Below are 21,903 nucleotides of genomic sequence, written 5' to 3' on the forward strand. Positions count from 1 at the left end.
TGATAATTACTGGTGGTTTAATAGCCATATCCTTACCCTGATATATATATCCACTTATTTGAGAATGTATTCTTTGCTTTGTGTAAACGTCCCAAGTCATCTTTGCCCTTACTGCTGGCCTGTGTGTTCTTTTGAAAATCGATGCTCTGATTGGTCTGTTATATCGAGTGAAGAATATGCATCTTACAGAAATGCTCTTGTTAAGCACTCTAAACACCTTATAAAACTCAGGACGATGCCAGGTCCTCCTCCATAGCCAACCTCTCTTCCGTCATTGGAGTGGGCCCCTTGCCTCCTAGTTAGACTTGGGAGACCTCCTCTACGTCAACACTGATGCCTCCAGGTCAATGCGCTCCGTACCGGTGGATTTTTTTTTTTAATTCAGCATCTGTCCATGTTTTTTGGGAACAACTGCTTCAACATCGCCCTGACGACCTGGTTTTGCTGCCTTTTAGCACCAGTCGCCAGCGCCCTACCGTCACCGTATTGTTTTCATGCTTCGTCAGACACTTCTTCGCACTGGCCTTAGGGGTTCCTGTCGCTGTTCCTGTACATCTAAAGACTGCCCTGATGCCCACAGGAAGCACCATAGCCAGTTATCACTGGAAAGTTGCTAGCTGTCGCCGGGACATCGCCAACTGTCGCTGAAATTTTGAAAAGTTGCTAGGCCACCAACCAACTATTTGTAGATGTGTCTCTCCAAGGAGTGGGCGCCCACCTTCTCCAGGAAACCACATCCAGTCTTTGGATGCAGATTGAAAGTGACTCACATATCAGCAACCTGGAGTTGGAAGCAGTCATCAGGACCATTCGTCATTGGTGATTAATCCTCTGCAACAGCTGTCACCTGATCGTGGTGATGTATTACGTCAATTAGCAGAGGTCCACATGGTCTGCATTTCTGCTGGAGCAGACTTTCGCCTGTTTCTTCTGACCGACAGACTCCCTCTTCAGATCTGGGCCCGTCACATTCCAGGATGTCACAACAAGTAAACATGTCCGGTCAATCAGATCGCCCATCTCCCATCTCCCACAGAGTGGATGCTTCACCCTGAGGTCTTTTCGGTTCTTGTGCAACCACCTGGTCACTCCCAATGTAGGTCCCATCGCCATGGTGAGCAACAACCAACTGTCTATGTACAGCTCAACATTCCCTTCTTGCTGCTTGGGAGCTAGTCAGTCCCTTTGAAGATCTAACCATTGAGACTTTGTTTTCCCCAGGCACTTGCCACGGCGGCCAGGGTTTATGAGCTTCATGCTCTTGGTGTCACCTGGGTCAGATTCGATCATCGACCTAATGGCCAGGTCTTTCTTGGGACTTTGTCACTAAGAATCAGCTTCCAGGTCAACCTGATCGGCAGTTTCACATCTCGCAACTTTCAGAGATTGTTGATCCAGACGATGATGTGGAACTCGCCCTCTGTCCTGTTCCAGCTCTCCATCAATATCTTCAGATGTCCCAGCAGTGTTGACGACACGCCAGCTGTTGTTCCTTCTTGTTTCCAGCCTTGTCTCAACAGAGCAGCTGGCCAACTCCAACACCATTGGCCATGCCCTCAAAGAAGAATGAGGTCGCCCTCAAAGAAGAAAGAGGTCGCCCTCGGACCCACTGGCTCTGCTCGCACCTGCTGGCGGGTGGTACCACACCTTGTTTCAGCTCCTCTATAAACATTCTGAGTTGCTGGGTACTGTTCCAACAGAACCTGGTAAAGTATTACCCCTCTCTCGAGCCGGATGTGGAACACCTTGCTTTTGCCCATTGTCAAGCAATGCTCTCTCTACCTTCAGACCACTTTTTTGTTCCATCATATACCCTAGCCTGCTGAGGATGGAGCCACTACCTCGTTGGCACCTGGAGGGAACCTTGTCTGACACTGTCTCAGTGCTTCCTGAGCATGACTGGCGCTTATCATCGTAAGCCTGCCTTCAATGTCAGTCGAATAAAGCACTGTGTAGCGTCAGGTAAGGCAAAATATTACCATTTCGGAAGGCCCACCCGGACTGCGTCAGCCTTGTGAAAAATACAAGGGAGTATGGGTCAACTCTTGGGTATCTGGGCACAGACTATAGTTTGTTTCGACTGTCTCCCTGTTCCAGTGCTGTCTGTTTGTTAAAGTGAAGATTGTTTAAACACTGTGTAGCGTCAGGTAAGTATGAAAACATTGCATTTGAATAGAGGTCATTTCAGCGCAGCCACAAAAAATAATTATATCTTTTCATTTAAATTTTGAAAAATATTTATTGCATATATAGAACAGGGTATTTGCCCTTATTGTTTGTTTTTTTCACTCAAAGTTGAAAGGCAACATGTACATTAACAGTCAACAGTGTGATTCACATGAAGCAAGAATGTTTGGTTATTTGTTGTATTTCATCTTCAGTCTCCAGGGTCAGCATCAACAGGTGAGAATGGCTGCAATGGGGACTCAGCATCCCGTGTCAATACACCTAAACTCCTGGAGGAGCTGCAGTCAGATGTCAAGGGAAGCAACTCCTCTCCACTTCCTACACACGGCAACACCTCACTGACTAATGGTGCCTCAAGTTTAAAAAGGTAATTTTGAAATTTATTCCTTGAACTCATTTGGAATACAATTCCTGTACTTGAGCAAAGATTGATGTCCGGAAAATATACTTCAAATGTTTATGTTGTGATGTATTAATTTGCTGTTTATTTGCTGTATAATTATTACCCTGTCTACAATAGGAGTTTTTATTATCACCGTGGTTACTACGTTAAAAGCATGTATCTTGGTGTGGTGCGCATTATGTTTACTTTGGTTGCTATTGGCTGGTATCTACTACATGTTCAGTGAACTAAAACAATGTATTCAATCAAAATCTTCCCATTGCAGGCCATTTTATAGTTTCTTCCATGAAGAAGTACAAGAGGAAGGTAAGGAGGACTTATTAAATTCTTGACCCGTGAAGATCCGGGGTAGTATAGGTCTTCAGCAACCCATGCTTGCCTTGAAAGGCAACTCTGCTTGTCGTAAGAGGCGACAAACGGGATCGGGTGGTCAGGCTCGCTGACTTGGTTGATGCATGTCATCGATCCCAATTGTGTGGGTCGATGCGCATGATATCAGTCACTGGATTGTCTGGTCAGACCACTATGATATAGCTGAAATATTGCTGAGTGAGGCTAATTTTTTTTGTTAAATTCTTGTCAGATATCTGCATGTTCTGAGCCTACTGAAGATCTCAGAAATTTTCCAAACCACACTCACTTAAAAAAAAGACAGTAATACTTGAACAGTGTTTGAAATTTAGGCGTTGGGGTCAGTTATACTGACATGGAGACTACCAGTCCTTGTTTTAACCCCATTACTGATGAGCACCAGGCAGGGTAACAACAAGTACCTCCTCCTTTTAATGTCTGTTGGTATGATGCGACCGGGGATCAAAGCCACCAACCTTCCTCTCTCCGGGCAGATGCTTTGTCCACTAGATCCCAGAGGTGGTCCAATGTGTGCAGAGAGTGGAGGAACCTGGTGATTACAGTGTTAGCTCATCATGCCAAGGGCCCTGGTTCAAGTCCCACTTTACTGCCTCCGTGGTCTAGTGGTAGAGCGTCCACCTGGGGAGCGGAAGGTCTGGGGTTCGAGCCCCGGCCACGTCATACCAAAACACATTAATAGATGGTACTTATTGTTACCCTGTCTGGCGCTCGGAATTAAGGGGCTAAAACAAGGACTGGTCGGCTGAGTGTCTGAGTGGGGTTTTCATATTAAACAGCAGCATGGTAGCTGAGTGGGCTAGCACTATAAATTGGCATCAGTGGACTCGCATGCACGCACGCACGCACGCACGCACTTGGGAATAATGTGTGACATCCATTCTTGGTGATTGATAGATCTGGAATAAGCTTGAAAAGGCAGAAAACCACTTCCTCACTGCACTAAGTGCATCAAATTGTTCGGTAATATGGACATATATACATGTATAAAAGGAGGACAAGTTCCATAGTAGGAAAATTTCTACTGGGGACCCAGATAGATTAGATTCACAGTACCCCATGTTTGTCACAAGAGCCAACTGATGATCTGATGGTTACAATGTACAATAGATCTAAGATACGTAAACGTGTTGAGAAATAGCCACCTGTTGATTGTTAAAGAGCCTGCATGACAAAAATAAAACATGCTATCAATACAGTGTTCTTCCTTCAGCCTTGAACCTGTCCTTGTCAGGACCCTTAGTGTCAAAGGAGAACCGACAGAATTCAGACCAGAACAAGAACTTTGTTCCGGACAACGTCCACATGCCCGGCAGTGGCCCTTTTACCTGCCGAGCATCCATCAAATACACCGCTCTTGGGAAGAGGAGTAACGACAGGTATGTGTACAAATAGTGTCGGCTATAGTCACAATCCATGACATTGTATTCAAGGTTACAGTAGCATACAAATAGTGTTGGTTATAGTCACAGTCCATGACATTGTATTCAGGGTTACAGTAGCATACAAATAGTGTCGGCTATAGTCACAGTCTATGACATTGTATTCAGGGTTACAGTAGCGTACAAATAGTGTTGGCTATAGTCACAGTCCATGACATTGTATTCAGGGTTACAGTAGCATACAAATAGTGTCGGCTATAGTCACAGTCTATGACATTGTATTCAGGGTTACAGTAGCGTACAAATAGTGTTGGCTATAGTCACAGTCCATGACATTGTATTCAGGGTTACAGTAGCATACAAATAGTGTCGGCTATAGTCACAGTCCATGACATTGTATTCAGAGTTACAGTAGCATACAAATAGTGTTGGCTATAGTCACAGTCCATGACATTGTATTCAGAGTTACAGTAGCATACAAATAGTGTTGGCTATAGTCACAGTCCATGACATTGTATTCAGGGTTACAGTAGCATACAAATAGTGTTGGCTATAGTCACAGCCCATGACATTGTATTCAGAGTTACAGTAGCGTACAAATAGTGTTGGCTATAGTCACAGCCCATGGCATTGTATTCAGAGTTACAGTAGCGTACAAATAGTGTTGGCTATAGTCACAGCCCATGGCATTGTATTCAGAGTTACAGTAGCGTACAAATAGTGTTGGCTATAGTCACAGTCCATGACATTGTATTCAGAGTTACATTAGCATACACACCCGGGAAGATCCGGGTAGAAAAGGTCTTCAGCAACCCATGCTTGCCCTAACTATGCTTGTCGTAAGAGGCAACAAACGGGATCAGGTGGTCAGACTCGCTGCCTTGGTTGATGCATGTCATCGATCCTAATTGTGTGGATCGATGTTCATGATGTCAATCACTGGATTGTCTTGTCCAGACTCAATTATTTACAGACTGCCGTCATATAGCTGCAATATTGCTAAAAGCGGCATTAAACATCAAACAAACAAACAAGTAGCATACAAATAGTGTCGGCAACGGAGGGGGGCAGTTTGACCAAAACAGATAATTGATAAGCCCATGGTTTAATATCTGTTTTCAAAGTAAGGTCAACATGCCCACCCGTAGACATGGCAGAGGTTTTGGCTGTTTTCATATTTGAAAACATGTCTGAGGCTATTTTCAAGAATGACAACAGGATTCATATATCTAGGCAATGGTTTTCCAATGTTTGATACTCTCAAATTCAAGGTGTTTCCACCATGTGTCCAGTGTAACATTCACAACTGTAATTTGCTTAGGATAGAACAGATTAGATGATAGTACCGATATGTTTTTCATACTGATATGATTTGATATGTTATCTTTTCAGAGACCCCAACTCCCTTATAGAATGTGAAAACTTTGCTGACTATGGAAAGATACAACCTTTCACTGTGTCCATTACATCCAATGCAATGTTAGTCATGGTAGGTGAACTTCCCATCATCATCATCATTCTGGGCTTGTAATAGGGAGACATGTTGCATCAATGAGGTGCCAGGATCCGCTGTAGGTTCTCATTCCATATTTGCTCTGATTGTAATCCTTGGTCTGTCAGCATCATACCCATGTACCTGGGTTTCACACCCCATGGGGGGCGGTGGGGTGGCCTAGTGGTTAAAGCGTTTGCTCGTCACGCCGAAGACCCGGGTTTGATTCCCCACATGGGTACAATGTGTGAAGCCCATTTCTGGTGTCCCCAGCCCTGATATTGCTGTAATATTGCTAAAAGCGGCATAAAACCATACTCACTCACTCACACCCTATGGGGATTCCGGACTAGAATTGATCCCCAGCAACCTATGCTTGACATAAGAGGCGACTTAGTGGATCAGGTGGTCAGGCTTTGTGACTTGTTTGATGACTTGTTAGTAAATTTGACTTAAATGTTCATGATGTCAATCACTGGTCCAGATTGATTATTTATCAGTTGCAATCATATAGCTGCAATATTGCTGAGTTCAGGGTTAAACAAGAAACAAACACTTTGGGCTTTCCTTTCTCTTGAGATTTCTCTGTTATGTATCTGAAATACTGTTCGAAGTGTCGTTCACCCAATCATTAATACTTCACGGGTTTGCATACCCTGTTTGCAGTCACTAGTTTTAATGATAAGACATAAGACATAAGACATAGCCAGATTCCAGTGGGAGCAAAACCGGCAAGGACCTGTGAACACTCAGAATACATGTCAGTCCTTCTAGTGGAACATGTGCCACAGCCTTGCGACCGTCTGCTCTACATATTGCTTCAATATACTATTCACTAATCACTATTTATCCATTAATGATCATATCCCCATGGGAATTCTGGGTTAGAATTGGGTGACATCAACCTGTGTTGGTCCTAAGGAGTGACTTGATCATTGATTGCTCATTGTGTGTCAGTCACCATGTGTGTCAGTCACCTTGTGTGTCCAGTCCTTGTTTGTCCAGTCCTTGTGTGTCAGGTCCTTGTGTGTCCGGTCCTTGTGTGTCAGTCACCATGTGTGTCAGTCACCTTGTGTGTCAGGTCCTTGTGTGTCAGGTCCTTCTGTGTCAGTCACCATGTGTGTCAGTCACCATGTGTGTCAGGTCCTTGTGTGTCAGGTCCTTGTGTGTCAGGTCCTTGTGTGTCCAGTCCTTGTGTGTCAGTCACCATGTGTGTCAGTCACCTTGTGTGTCCAGTACTTGTGTGTCCAGTACTTGTGTGTCAGTCACCTTGTGTGTCAGTCACCTTGTGTGTCAGTCACCTTGTGTGCCAAGTCCTTGTGTGTCAGTCACCATGTGTGTCATTCACCATGTGTGTCAGGTCCTTGTGTGTCTGTCACCTTGTGTGTCCAGTCCTTGTGTGTCCGGTCCTTGTGTGTCAGTCACCTTGTGTGTCAGGTCCTTGTGTGTCAGTCACCTTGTGTGTCAGTCACCTTGTGTGTCCAGTCCTTGTGTGTCAGGTCCTTGTGTGTCCGGTCCTTGTGTGTCAGTCACCTTGTGTGTCAGATCCTTGTGTGTCAGATACTTGTGGGTCCGGTCCTTGTCTGCCAGTCAACTTGTGTGTCAGTCACCTTGTATGTGAACCATTTTATGTTGTTATAGGACTTCCACAGTCATTTAACCAGCAGTGAGGTGGTCGGCTATCTCGGAGGCAGATGGGAGACACAATCACAACGTAAGTGAGCTATTATGGATTGTCTTGCCTTGAGGTTTTTTTATAAGATGAAAAAGGATTTTTACCTCCCTTGCATTATTGACCTTTTAATGAAACTGTCACTGTGCCAAAAGTTTGTTTTATTTGTTTTGGTTTCTGAAATGTTAGGTTTGGGGATCCCACAGGCTGATCCAGAGGTAGGATCCAGGGACATTCCTCCTCCTCCTCCTCTCCCCCCCCCCCCCCCCCCCCCCCCCCCCATATTTTGGACCCATCCCTTTTAAAATGCTGGATCTGCCTTTGGATCCCTTAAGCTGATGATTAATAAGAATCATTATCTGGTGTGGGAACGGTGTGTAGGGATATCTCAACATAACATACTTGTTCTAACTTTAAGACATATCACCCTATTTTAGATGTCACAATACTGGAGGCTTTTCCCTGCCGTTGTCGTCTCGGTGATAAAGATCGAGCACCTGGTATCGAGGAAGAGGTGGGTGTAGTTTTATCTGCGTAGCATGTGAAATTCTAATTACTGAAATAACAGCTATTTTCAGTTGACAATGATGACTTTTCACTGCATTCTTGATGTTAACGAAGGGACACAGTTGCCCACTTATCACATTTTCTGTGTGTGCAGATGTGCATGACGTAGACATACCTTGATCCCAGGACAGGTTCTTACAAAACAAGGATCATATTCTGGCTGAAACCAGCATCTTGTCATTGGTTCAACAAGAATATCCTTGTGCTTCTAGACTTGTGTCCTACATTAAGTTAACACACTGTGATATAATTGACATACTGCTGATAGAGGTGTTGAACCCTATTTTTTCAAGCACAATTATGGGCTTGGGAAACATATGATCTTGAAACTGAATAATCAATTTTTTTCTGCATGAAATAGTCCCAACTGAGAAGACATATTGAAATATGGAAAACTTCCACAGGTCTTGAAATAAATGTTAATCCCAACTCGGATAATTCCCTTTCACTTCAGGGTAGTATTTAATAAAGCTAGAAGACTTTGGATAACTTTGCAAACAGGATATAGAAATGGGTTCTGTGTGTGTGTGTGTGTGTGTGCGTGTGTGTGTGTCCGTGTGTCCATGTGTGTGTGTGTCCGTGTGTCCATGTCCAAATCGTTTCCAGGGCATAACTCAGAAAGTGTTAAATATTTCTCTACAAAACTTTGCATGTCTATCAGACTCATGGTGAACTGCTGCCTTTTGCTATTTAGGAATTTTATAAATTTTTATTTTTTACGTTTACATGGTAACAAGTTGGACTTAGGTTCTATAAGGGTGGTGTTCGTTTCCTGAGCATTACTCAAAAACCATTAAATACTTTCTTACAAAACTTTGCATGTCTACTAGGCACATACTGAACTGGTGCCTTTTGCTATTTAGGAATTTTACAAATTTTTATTTTTTACGTTTCCATTGCAACAATTTGGACTTAGGTTCTATAGGGTAGAGTTTGTTTCCGGAGCTTAACTCAAAACCCATTCAATATTTTCCAACAAAAACTTTGCATGTTTACCAAACACATACCGGTACTGGACTGGTGCCTCTTGCTATTTAGGAATTTTAGACATTTTTATTTTTCACGTTTACATGGCAATAAGTTGGACTTAGGTTCTACAGGGGTGGTGTTCGTTTCCAGAGCGTTACTCAAAAACCGTTCAATACTTTCTTACAAAATTTTGCATGTCTACAAGGCACATACTGAACTGGTGCCTTTTGATATATAGCACTTTTAGAAATTTGTATTGTTTATGTTTCCATGACAACAAGTTGGATTTAAGTTTTAATATAGGATTGGTTTACTTAAGGAGTATAACAAATAAACTGTTAAATATTTCCTTGCCAAACATTGCATGTCTATGTATAAAGCGCATACTGAACTAGTGCGATTTGATATTAAGGAGTTTTAGAAATGTTTATTTCAGAATTTCCATTGCAGCTATTTTGACATGGGCTAAGAGAAATGTTTGGTCAGTTACCTGGTTTGGGACCATAACGTGTTAAAATGGGCGGGGGATATAGATGACTTTGTCAATTATACGCTTGTCTTTGTCGTATAAAGAGGCACCATAATGAGTATCTGTGGTCAGACTCTGTGACTTGATGGATTGTGTGCTATCTTTATTCATACTCAATAGCTTGAATTGTTCTTCATAACTGTCAGTCACTGGTTTGCCTGGCCTCAACATAGTTATTGTACAACTACAAGGCGTATTTACCAGTTACGTTGCTGGAATTTTGGTGCAAAGAAACATTTTTTCATCCATTCTCAATCCACTGGACATTCCCTTCTCAACCAACACAGGTGAACAGTGTCATGTACCTGTACGATGTGTTTGTGGTTTCAGATCCGCCGGACGATGAGTCGGTCAGGTCTACAGTTGGTGGGTTGGTACCACAGTCATCCCAACTGTCAGCCAGACCCATCCCTGAAAGATCTCGACTGTCAGATGACGTACCAGCTCCGCATGAAGGGATCTGGGTCCTCGTACCACCCATGTCTGGGTTTTATTGTGTGTAAGTCTCCTTCACACCATTTTGCTGTCAGTACTGTGCTTTAGACTTGCCTCCAACATTACGCTGACATACAGTAAGGCTAAAAAAAATAAAATAGTCTTGGTTCTCAGGCACCACCCACATCATCATAAAGTTCACCGCACGCTTCATTTTTATTTTCATTTTTAAAAGATATATAAAAATCCTTTAGTCAAATACTGTTTACTTTTGCAATATTTTACTCATCAAGGAATACATTTATGTAGGGAGGCCCTTTCCCAAATTAATAGTACACAATTGTTTATCAGGTTACACAACTGTTTATTTGTTTACATACTAGTTTGAACACCCCCCACCCCCAAAATTTTAAAATGACACTGCCCGCCCACACTTTACTTTGAAAAAAAACATTGCCTGAGAACAAATTCTTTTATTTTTTTAACCCTAATCCCTGTTATTTTATTGACGATTCAAAGTATGGCAGTTATGTTATATGTGCCCATTCTCTTGACAACTAAGGTTTGTTTCAAGATGGTAATATGATCATGATTGCTGTGAATAATGTGACTTGGTGCTGTGGTGGTATGTGGTAAAGCGGACCCTATGGAACAGGGTAAATGGAAGTTGTCAGTATTGGAGGGAATGAGGTGAAGTGAGCATGCCGTTTCACACATGACAGACTTAATGTAAACAATTATTATTGAATGAAAATGTGACTAATATTAATAAGGTAGATTACAAACATAATTCCCATGTCGAGATATTCAATGAACATATTGTGTAAGAACAGGATTAACTTTCATAATTAAGTATGGATTTGTTGATATGCTGTGTCCAATGACGTGAAGATGTGTGTTTGTGGAGAAAATGATAAATTTATGGAAACCATTGATTACTCATGGTTTAACTGAATCCATATTATGAAGAAGGGCATTATGGCGAGGGATCACCGTACCAAGATAACAAGTGAAGTACTGTTGAAAGCAGCACTCAACCCCATTTATGTTTCTGCTACAGTTTTCAAAGCTTCCTGGGTGATTTTATGATGTTTGTTTGTTTGTTTGTTGTTTAACGTCGCACTCAGCAATATTACAGCTATATAACGGCGGTCTGTAAATAATCAAGTCTGGACCAGACAATCCAGTGATTGATATCATCAGCATCGATCCACGCAATTGGGATACGATGACATGTATCAACCAAGTCAGCGAGCCTGACCACCCGATCCCGTTAGTCGCCTCTTACGACAGGCATAGTCGCCTGTGATTTTATGAAGCAGATATTAGGTCAATGTTGAATTTTCATGCCAGAATTAGACAGATACATATGTTGTATCTATTCTCATAGTTTCTTTCTGTAGTTATGACAGGGGGAGTCCTGGGCCCACTTGCACAAAACGATCTTAGCACTACAACTATTGTAAGCCTATGTTAAAGTATGGGAGTATGATCATCTTAACGCTAAGATCACTTTGTGCAAGTGGGCCCTGGATGTATCTGTTATTCTAGAAATGTGGTTCTGTATTGGGTCAGATTTTGCCAGTAGCTGTATCTATGTGTTCTATCTCCAGCACCGTATGATGTGAAGCCGGAGAAGAATGAGGCAGTGTTTCAGGCATACTGGGTCATGCCTCCCCCAGATGTGAGTAGTACTAATATGGTAGGTGCATTCAATACATCCTGAAGCCCTCCTAAACAATGTGTCCAATGTTTTTTTACTGGAAAGACTAAATTTCCATTAACTGTCAGAGCTCCGGATAAGCTGCGTATCTGCGTAAAATACGCATCAGAAATGCAAAAATATGCAGTAAAATAAAATCCAAGCATATCAAATACGCAATGAATATTACAGATACGCTACAAAATTAAAACTTGTGCGTATCATCAAAATATTGTGAAGTAACCCTGCGTATTCGATTAGCAAATCAGCAACTTATTTTGAAATTATAAACGGGCATTCCGTCAACCTTGCCAAACTCCACGATGACAGTTACATCATGATTATTTGCCATCACACTTTCTTGTGGAAGTACCGTGATATTTTTGAGTTCTATAAAGCTCTCAAACCCACACGAAACCAGTTTGCAGGGACTAGATGAATAGTGTTTTTAAATATTTAACTTAAAAACCAACATGTGTAAAAACTAGTGGGTAACAGAAATTTGAATACCCAGAAAGAATTACTGATACCCAATGATTTTAAAATGCATGGGTAAAATACCCACAACACCAAAAGCTTATCTGGAGCTCTGACTGTGCAGTTGTGTACTCAGGGCATGCCAGAAACCTTTGGATGATGGGTTTGAATCCTAGTTCGCCCTGATGATGTTTCTAGGGTGTCGGTACCATACCTGTGGTGGTTGTGTTCACCAAAGACATTAAAGACTAAACACTAAACACTTCCTCCCACATTAAGATGACACGCTATGATACAACTGAAAAAATAGGCCTACCTTTAGAATACAGTACCACAAACTTTTCAATCACGTGATCATACCCTATGACGTAATTTGAGGTATTTTGTTGCCAGTCAAACCGGCGAAACAATGCCCTGTGACGTTGGGGGTCATCGAGTGTGCATAAGCTCCTCCCAGTGATCTATCATCTCTACATGAAATGTCATTGAATACGCCAAGCGCTGTGGAAAGTTTTGAATATTTGTTTACTGAATATAGCCTGCGGCGGCGCATTTTATAGGAAGCGCTAGTTTACGAAAGCACTTTTATTTTTTATGTATTTTCTATTTCGTTTTTCTCGTAATTCAAGTGGCTAAAAGGGTTATAAATGGGAACTAATATACATATATTATTTTTTCGGTGCATTAATTTTCATTATTATGCACAAGAATGTAGTTTGTTAGGGAAATTTAGTGGTGCTGAACACATCCAAATGTCGCCAGTGTTAGGGTAGGTTACCTCAAACTCTATCCTTAGCCCTTGGATCCCCTTTACGATAAATCACCCCTTTACGATCATAAGGGTTAGGTACCCGTTTAGTGGCTATTAGATTACCCTAAGTCTATCCTTATCCCTTGGATCCCCTTTACGATCAATCACCCCTTTACGATCATTAGGGTTAGGGGCTAGGTACTCATTTAGTGGCTATCATAGATTATATAGCGGCTCCTTATATTCTTCCCACAAAAACGTCGAGTAAAAAGGATGAAATGGTTTTGTGTCGAATATTTTGGCTACTGGAAACTGTCCTCGGACATTCACACAAGCCACTTTCACCGGCTACATTTTTCAGTACTGATTCAAAAGCGAACTCACCGTTGTGTCGTCACTAGTCATGCTTATTCCTCCATCGTTCCTTACTATTATCCACATCATTCTTACAGTGTTCCCTACCACACTTTTCTGTCACAAAAATCACCCGACGAATTATTAAATACCATATCATTCATGCGCACTCGCGAGTTCGACGTCTGACGCCTGGAGCTGTTTTCAGTTCGCGGCATATCGGCTCATTCCTCACCACCCGGTATCTTGTAGATTACGGAATGGGACGAGTGTGCCAAATGGCATCCGGATCATTCGTAAGTGTCCATAGACTAAAGTCACAAGACACCATGCCTACCCGTAACCTTCGTAAGTGTCCGTCACCTATTCGACCCTTTTCGTTCAGTTCCGTAACGTCATAGGCATGACTAGGTAAATTTGCATTAAGTTTTACAGTGTGGACGTAGCTCAGTCGGTTAGCTGTCAGGCTAACAATCAGAAGGTCGCGGGTTCGCGTCCGACGGATTCTCACTAAAACTGGTTGCTTGTCTTGTGACATGTGACCTATGGCAGAGATCGTCCTCACGAGAAGTTGTGGTACTGTATTCTAAAGGTGCTCCGAAATAATGTTTCAAAGCAGCATTAAACCCAACTCACTCGCTAACTCACTCACTAAAATGTCTTTCACATGTGTTTTGTTTCTTACCAGCATCACCAAGCGTCAGACTATGGAATTCCCATGTGCATGACATACACTGTGTACCAAAATCCCTCCTTATCTGAAGAGCTCCTCACAGAAATGGTAAGGCTCGTCCTACTTGGAGAGAAGCTGTGCTCCATGTTCTGGTGTCTGTCTCAGTGTTGTAATCAGTGCCATGTGTGAAACTGAGGCCCTGTCTCTGTGAAAACTGGGAAGTCATTACCTGCTGGGTCCGGAGATGTATCTGTTATTGCAATGATAAAGGTTTTGAGGTGTAAAAAAAATACAGATATTTTTTTAATTCTCATGATACCATTTATGTCAATTCTTTCTTTAATAGGGGCGGTCGGGTAGCCTAGTGGTTAAAGCGTTCGCTCGTCACACCAAAGACCCGGGTTCGATTCCTGACATGGGTACAATGTGTGAAGCCCATTTCTGGTGTCCCCCGCCGTGGTATTGCTGGAATATTGCTAAAAGCGGCGTAAAACCATACTCACTCACTCACTCTTTCTTTAATATGCATTTGAAAGGAAACCAGAGTAATAAGTTCCCTGGTGTTATCAGTCATGTTATCATGTTATGTTATCAGCTGGTTATGTTATCATGTTAAGTTATCAGTCATGTTATCATTCTGTCAAGTGCATTGTTATGATGAGGACATTCTGGTTTTCAGAAAAAGCTGGTTGACTTTTACAAATGTGCCCCTGACAGAATAAGGTTTAAAGAAAACTGGGTGAATGCAAAACCCTTCTTGGAGAAAGTGAAGGTTTGTACACTGTTTTTTATGTGTCAGACATAACCGGGAAAGTAGCTTCATCACTCCTCTGAAATTTTTAATGATTGTATTATACTTGTCATTTCTTGTGAATGAATTTCAGAGGAGTAACTTTATCATCAACACAAAGTTTGCACAGAATTTCACTGTGCCATTGGAATCAAGGACAAAACAAAGCCAAGTTAGTTGTTCCAGCATATTCATAATAGAATACACAATGGCAATTTAACACACTGGATAGTCAAGGATGGGTATGACCTGTCATTTTATATCATTAAACCTCTGTTAACTAATGTTTCATTGAGGTTGGTTGTGTCAAAGTTTTACCATTGACCTGTTTGAAACCAAACAAGACCGATAATATCCACTAAAATATTGATAATATGCAGGGATCCCATTAATAAATTGTTGTTGTATTTAAACCTCTAGAACATGTAAAATACATCACAATATGAACGTCCGAAGATGTTTAATTGGGCTCTTTTGACTTAACAGACTTTGAGCCGAGATATTTATTTCCTACATACCACTCATACTACTTGGTAGATGACAGGAAGAAGAAAGGGCTTTTTTGCTAAAATGGAATTGTGGGAAGATTATAGGTGAATACCCTGGTTAATGTCACGTTAAAGAAAATCTTACACTTAAAGTATCATTAGTTATTGATAGTTTAAGATTGCTTTGTACAACCCAGTTTTGTGCCGCCACCAATCTTATGAAACATTACGAACTCAATGAACCCATTAGCTAATGGAGGTTTGATAAATCCCAAATCTATTTTGTTATGTGGTACTCTCTCATTTGCTAACTTGTAACTAACTTGAAGACCTGTTTGTTTTAGGATTCTCTCAGCGCCCGACTTCCACAAGACTTGATAGACAAGGGAAGCTTCTTGGAATATGTACAGCAACTCCTCGTACCAGTCTAGTCAAACTTGAACCAGTTCCATGTTTCATTGCATATTCCAGAATCAGTTTTCTGCAAAATCATTTGTCTGAAACTGGAATGGGTTGGTGATCAATCTAGATTCAGTTACCCCAGAACTGAAGCTGGTGTCGAGTCTTCATAGAACATTCCAACCTGATGGTCATGTGAGCTGTGACACTGCCAGTGGTTTTGTATGCAGGGGAAATGGTGTTCCTCGTCCGAGTTGCGATGATATTATTTATTTGCTAACAACAACATGAATGAGATTTTGTTTGTGTTTAGTATGGTACAAGTGATTGTTAGCGTATTTGGTAACCACCAACCACAAGGGCACTTAACATGATCAGTTACGGCATATCCTTGTAGACTCCATTAGGGCACTGGATTTTATTTTAATTTTATTTTTGGTATCTCACTTGAAACAGACTATATTTTTTACTGTCAAATTAAATAGGGAACATTTTGTTGTTCCTGTTGACTCAGTACAGTGAACACACCAAAAACAAATGTCGACTTGAAAAGAAATAGGGAAGATGTGTGATAATGTTGTCTTTTTATATTTTAAAAAGGGGGCAAGGGTGACATAGTGATTAAAGGCATGTTTATCAGGGTGTTCTGTACTATTTTGTTCTTGTTTCTCCGGCTACCTTCATCAGTAAAAGACCCCCAGTTTAAAACCATTTAGTTCATCCTTGGAGACCAGTGTGAAACTTCTATCCTGTTGGCAGCATATTTTTTCATACTAATAACAAGAACACCCATTTTTCGCCAAGTTTTTGCCTGAGAATCACTTCTTTTGTAGTTTGTTTTGTGTAAGATACTTGTTGTACTGCTGTAGAAAGGAGACAGAGATATGTCCAGTTTGTATCGCTGGACATTCACCGACTAGTTGTATCCATCACATTTTGAGTGGAAGTTGTTGGTCTATGATTGTGTATCTCAGTTGACTTTGTTACATTCTATTTCCCCACAAACTCTTTCCTATGAATTCTTTGTGCAATATTTTCAAGAGATCTGATTTAGAATCTTTAAACACATTATTTTTGACTACAGTGATGTATTCTTAAAGAAAACAGGCACCCCATATACACGTTTGTCTTTCTCTGGCTTTTTCACGTGGAATTGTACACCAGAGTGTACTGTAAAGATACAATACATGTATACAATGTTTTAGGAAGCTACAGTTTCAGTACAATCATTTACTTTGATGTACAAGGGTTGTATTACGAATTATACTGATATTGCCTCATTTTGTCGGGAAACAATACCTTATTCAGGGTAACTAACAGTTGTTGTCCACTAGTCCTTACAATGATACCATAAAGCAAAACCCTTAAAATGGGCCAATTTCTACTAGTCCTTAGGTAACTTTACTATTGGGCAGTTTGGTGAGGACTACAGGACTAGTGGCAATTCCTAACCTTGATATTTATTGAATCCAATGATACAATACATGCTAGAACTGAAATACTTTTCAAAGCATGAACCAAACTCACTGACTCACTTATAAGAGAAAAATCTTTTGAATCTCAAATATTCCACAGAGAACAGTTGTGCATGTATCTCAATTTGTGTGTATCATTCCAAGTCGATTCCTGCTGCAGGACAAACATGCCGATATTGTGAGGTCCATGTGGTCTGTAAGTGTACGTCACTGAGAATCTCCCCATGCATCTGTATATATCCTATATATCCGAGTGCCTTATATCTACAGCGTTTGTGAGGGTCTGAATGGGGGGTCGCATCTGTCCATATATTAGTAGGTACCTATATTTATTCTTATGCATGTAAATTAAGCTAGATCTGTGTTTGTTTCTATAATGATTTCATCCCCCCAATATATTTGTCTAACGGCAGGGGAATAAATTGAAACCGATAAGATGTTTTCTTTTTTTTGGTCATTGTTTGTCACAAGAGATGCAATGTAAGTTTCTTGAATGGCATTTGTTGTGTGAGAATCAGAACTCTTGATACATTCAGTTGGAGTTGTTCAAATAGAATTCTGTGGGAACACTAAAGTTGATTGTATTTAAAATTTGCAATAACTTCAATTACCACGTCTGACTGCTTATCGGTACACTGTTGATATAATTAGCACTTCACCTCAGACACCCTTATTCTGACTTCTAAGCTTTTTAGGAGTGTCGGGTAGCCAAATGTTCGAAACCTGCTAGCCAGTCCCAGGTTCGATTCCTGCGTGTAGATTGTGTGAAGGTTTGTCTCGTTTGATGCCACCATGATATTGCTGGAATATTGCAAACTGCATCCAGAACCTCATAAGAGTGATAACCTTGATTTAAATTGTATTTGCAAAATCAAGCAATATCATCATTTTTTCTGATTAATTATTTAGACAAAGTGTCCTGTATAGGTGTTATCATATTTATTGCAGACACCATGTTAAAACCAAATTTATAGAATAGACAGTTTCTAAGATACACATAGTCAAGTAAGATCCCTGTTTTGAAACCCTATTTGAATAGTCCCTAGGATGAAACAGTCTAGGTTTCTAGTATGTCTTTATAATGAGAGAACAAAATGTACAAATGATGAAATTCAGTAGTTTAAGGATGAACTGTGGGAAAGTATGAGGTATTGTTAATAATTAGGCCCAGCTCCACATACTGATAATCCCATAATTTTGAAAAACTTTCAATTTTCCAGCTACACAAAGGTTGCCTGTTAAATGTAGACCAGAAAAGACAGTGATTGATATTATGAACAGCAATCCATGTCGTCAGGGGACAATGGAACACCATCAACCAAGCCACCGAGCCCGACCTCCCAATCCATTTGGTTGTCTCTTAAGAAAATCCTAGGCAGGGTTCGAAATTAACTTAATTCTGATAGTCCAAGACCAATAACATTCAGGAAGGACTAGTGACATTTCATTGTGGACTACCTCTTTTACCATTAGGTAAATTGCAACTCTGTAGCATGTCATTTGTTGACGACGAGAAATATTGAAATTGCTTTCAAAGCCTGATAGGTTGCTGGGATCGAAGTTAACCTGGAATCTCTACAGTGTCTTGGAAGTTGGAGTCTGATTACATCAATTACTGCATCTGTATTCCATCTTTGTTATATTACAAGTTGACTGTCCTATTAGTTTTATGACAGACTCGGAGATGAGACTTTTGGGCTTGAATGATTTTAATGTTTTGTTGGAGCTTTGTACTTATGTCTTAGGTTCTAATGAGCTTTGTTCAAAAGAATTTATTTCACCAATATGTCATGGCATTTGAAGAATATATGTGTGCACAATGTTGATAAATGTATTTGTATGACCAGATGGGTGAAAGTTTTTTCCTCCAACCTCTTTGGTCACAATCCTGTGTGCCTGAAGTTTACGTGTATTTATTCATTATTCATTATCCATTTCAATTCATCTGAAGTTTGAACAGATTTACAAAACTGTATAGCTTCACTGATTATCAATCAGAGGGTTTAAATTGGCAAATCATCTGTAATCATTTTCCATAGGATTAAATTGAAAGGTGAATCTAATCTATTTGAACATAATTACCTTGTCCTAGTTACTATTTTTCATTACATTTTAGATGGTATCTGTGCTCAACTGGCTTACTGACAGTCAACTTCTCAATGAAATATGAATACTGCTTTCATAATCCTGATATCAATACATCACTATGGAACTCATCTTCCCGAGGCAAGGGAGTTAACTGACTATACAAGTCCAGTTTCCACCCTTGCCGAACTAGGCTGGAATTTCATGGCTCGTAGCGCCACCAGTAGCAGTTACAACTTATGTCCCTGCTATTGCCCACTTATTGACAAATCAGATTCCACCCCTCTTTTCAATTGCATTTTCTTCAACCAAAATGGCTGTGCCCAGTCCAGACGATCTGATTGATAATGAAAATGGGTCTTACCTAGCAAAGTACATCAAATCACTTGAGCACCTTGATTAAAAATATTTGTAAAACCTCTGTCAACGCAGCATTGACAGTACACATGCTCTGCAAATCCTGCAAGCAACTGAAATCAGCATGGCAGTTGCTATGTTGTTTATAAACCCAATCTCAATTTCGTTCCGCGATTTGGATTAGACTATGCACTCATTAGTGCAGCTAAAACATCATAACTCCATAATTCCCACCTAGTTCAGCAAGAGTGGAAACTGGACTTTTAAAGTCAGTTAACTCCCTTGCTTTGGGAAGATGTATGGAACTCTGATACAGGCTCAGGGAGGAACATAAAAAAGAAAATTGCCGCAAACATTACATACATTTTGAGAGGGTCCTCTTTTTGAGTACTCATGGATGTAAAATATTCCAACCACCTCCACCTCTATGATAGACTAGACTAGATATTTCCTTGTAAAAATTGCACAAGTGCCCCAAAAAAGTCTTTAGGTTTCTTGTCTCAGCTAACTTCATCAACTCCTTTTCAGGCCACACCAATTTCATACATGAGTTCTTCACTTTACAAGGCAGTAGATACAAAAACAATACTTCCAACAAGGGACAATAGGCTTGTCCATAAAACAAGGAAACAACTGGTTTACTTGAAGTTGGGAATATCATATGCAATTAAGGTCATCATGCCTTGAAGCTTTACAAACATTATCCACCAATGTAGGGGAGTTGAAGGGCAAGGTTGTACAGGCTGAAGTTAGAAAAGGAAGGTCCCTGGGGTCCTCATGTTGTTTCATTTTATGTGTGACTTCACAATATCATATTATTGTTTAATTGTGAATGAACTTGCCATCCGCTGCCTGAATATAGCCCAGTATTTCAGACACTTTGTTGAAAATTCTTGGGAAAACATTAAACAATTCATAACTTCAGATTAAACTCTTGCCAATACAGATCTTAAATGCACAAATTGCATGTTCCTCAAAGGTATTGTAGCTCTCTTACAGTCAATGCAAGTTTGCAACACCATAACCATGGACTAGTGCTGGAAAGAAGTGGCATTGCCTTAATTTCAGACTTTTTCATATCCTTTTTGAAAATTCATTGTTGTGCTCATTTCAATAAGCACATGTACCAGGTTTAAACTAAAGAAAAATTAAGAATTAAAATCTGTAACTCTTGATTAAATATTTTGAAGTTTCTTTGTAATAAGTTATTTATGATTTGGAGTAAGTAATGTGACAAACATGACAGTTTCAATAGTATTTGAAGTACTGGTCATCATTGATGAAGTGTCTATGGGGGTTAGTGCTTGGATAGACTATTGTGATGGAATACTATGACGGGCAATATGACATGTAACCATCTCAGTATGCCACCAGGTGTCGGATACATTTTAGGAAGGGACATCCCGTGCTCAGTGACAAAAGAAAAAGGTTTTACATGCCTACAAATATATTCTGTGTACCATAATGCCTTTACAACCGTTATAGGGGATGTACAACTCACACAATGTAAAAAGATGCTTAAACCACTTATGGAAATGAATCAGTGCAGTTTTGTGATATAAATACCTTGAAATTATCATGGTCTTTGCAATGGCAGAGATGTTTCACAACATGAACTAAGATTTCCAATATTGTTAAGCCCCTAGTCAAAATGCATAAGGGTTGTATATTACAATTCTCAGGTGAACCACAAATTGTCCTTTCCACTCTTTATAGCTCAATTAAATATGGGCACATTGATAGTAAAGATGCTTTGATTTGTAGATTGTGCAGTTTGATAGATTTTAGGTAGCAATACTTGAGTTGTCTGCCTTTTGGCCATTGTACCTGTTACAGATATACTATAGATGATTTTAGTATCTATTTATTTTCAAAAGTGCATGTTAATTTGTAGGTCTCCTATTTATATACATAACTTTAGAAAGAATAAAAATATCAAAGAATACATATTGTTTCCTCAATTGAACTTTTTCCTTGTCATCAATGTAGCCTATGCAACGTAAAACAATATTCATTCATTCATTCATTGTAGGATAGCAAATGACATGTACTCGACAGCAGTTCATGAGGCTGTATATGATATGTTTTTCTTCACCAGATTTAAGGTGTGGACATTGTCACGATATGGCTGAAATATTGCCGATGTGATGTTAAACTTTAACTCACTCACTCACCTAAGATGTGGACATGGGCTTTGGAATTCAAAGCTGTCTTCTGCCTCAACCCATCTTCCCATGGCAAGCTTGTCCACTAGCCTCCACTATATCAAAGCCTAGTTTCTACCCTTGCCACATCAAGACTACTATTCTTGGCTTGACCCTGGCATCACCTCGCGTAGATCACGAGT

At 40.4% G+C, this 21,903-nt stretch overlaps 1 protein-coding gene across 2 annotated transcripts in view; it reads left to right on the plus strand.

The window, feature by feature from the left end:
- Positions 1-21,440, plus strand: part of LOC139465658 (MPN domain-containing protein-like) — a 28,663-nt gene extending 7,223 nt beyond the window's left edge. The window contains exons 5-15 of one of the 2 annotated variants that reach the window (XM_071247394.1): positions 2,382-2,554; positions 2,856-2,896; positions 4,173-4,338; positions 5,734-5,830; positions 7,475-7,547; positions 7,943-8,019; positions 9,901-10,069; positions 11,619-11,707; positions 13,978-14,070; positions 14,642-14,734; positions 15,585-21,440. In XM_071247394.1, the coding sequence (XP_071103495.1) occupies positions 2,382-2,554; positions 2,856-2,896; positions 4,173-4,338; positions 5,734-5,830; positions 7,475-7,547; positions 7,943-8,019; positions 9,901-10,069; positions 11,619-11,707; positions 13,978-14,070; positions 14,642-14,734; positions 15,585-15,671 (1,158 nt within the window). In that variant the 3' untranslated portion in view covers positions 15,672-21,440. The remainder of the gene's footprint in view (positions 1-2,381; positions 2,555-2,855; positions 2,897-4,172; positions 4,339-5,733; positions 5,831-7,474; positions 7,548-7,942; positions 8,020-9,900; positions 10,070-11,618; positions 11,708-13,977; positions 14,071-14,641; positions 14,735-15,584) is intronic. The other variant, XM_071247395.1, reaches the window with a different exon arrangement.
- Positions 21,441-21,903: the final 463 nt, after the last annotated feature.

The sequence above is a fragment of the Haliotis cracherodii genome, unplaced genomic scaffold, assembly GCF_022045235.1.
Source record: "Haliotis cracherodii isolate W230 unplaced genomic scaffold, xgHalCrac1.p SCAF_18, whole genome shotgun sequence".
In the NCBI taxonomy this organism is placed as follows: domain Eukaryota; kingdom Metazoa; phylum Mollusca; class Gastropoda; order Lepetellida; family Haliotidae; genus Haliotis; species Haliotis cracherodii.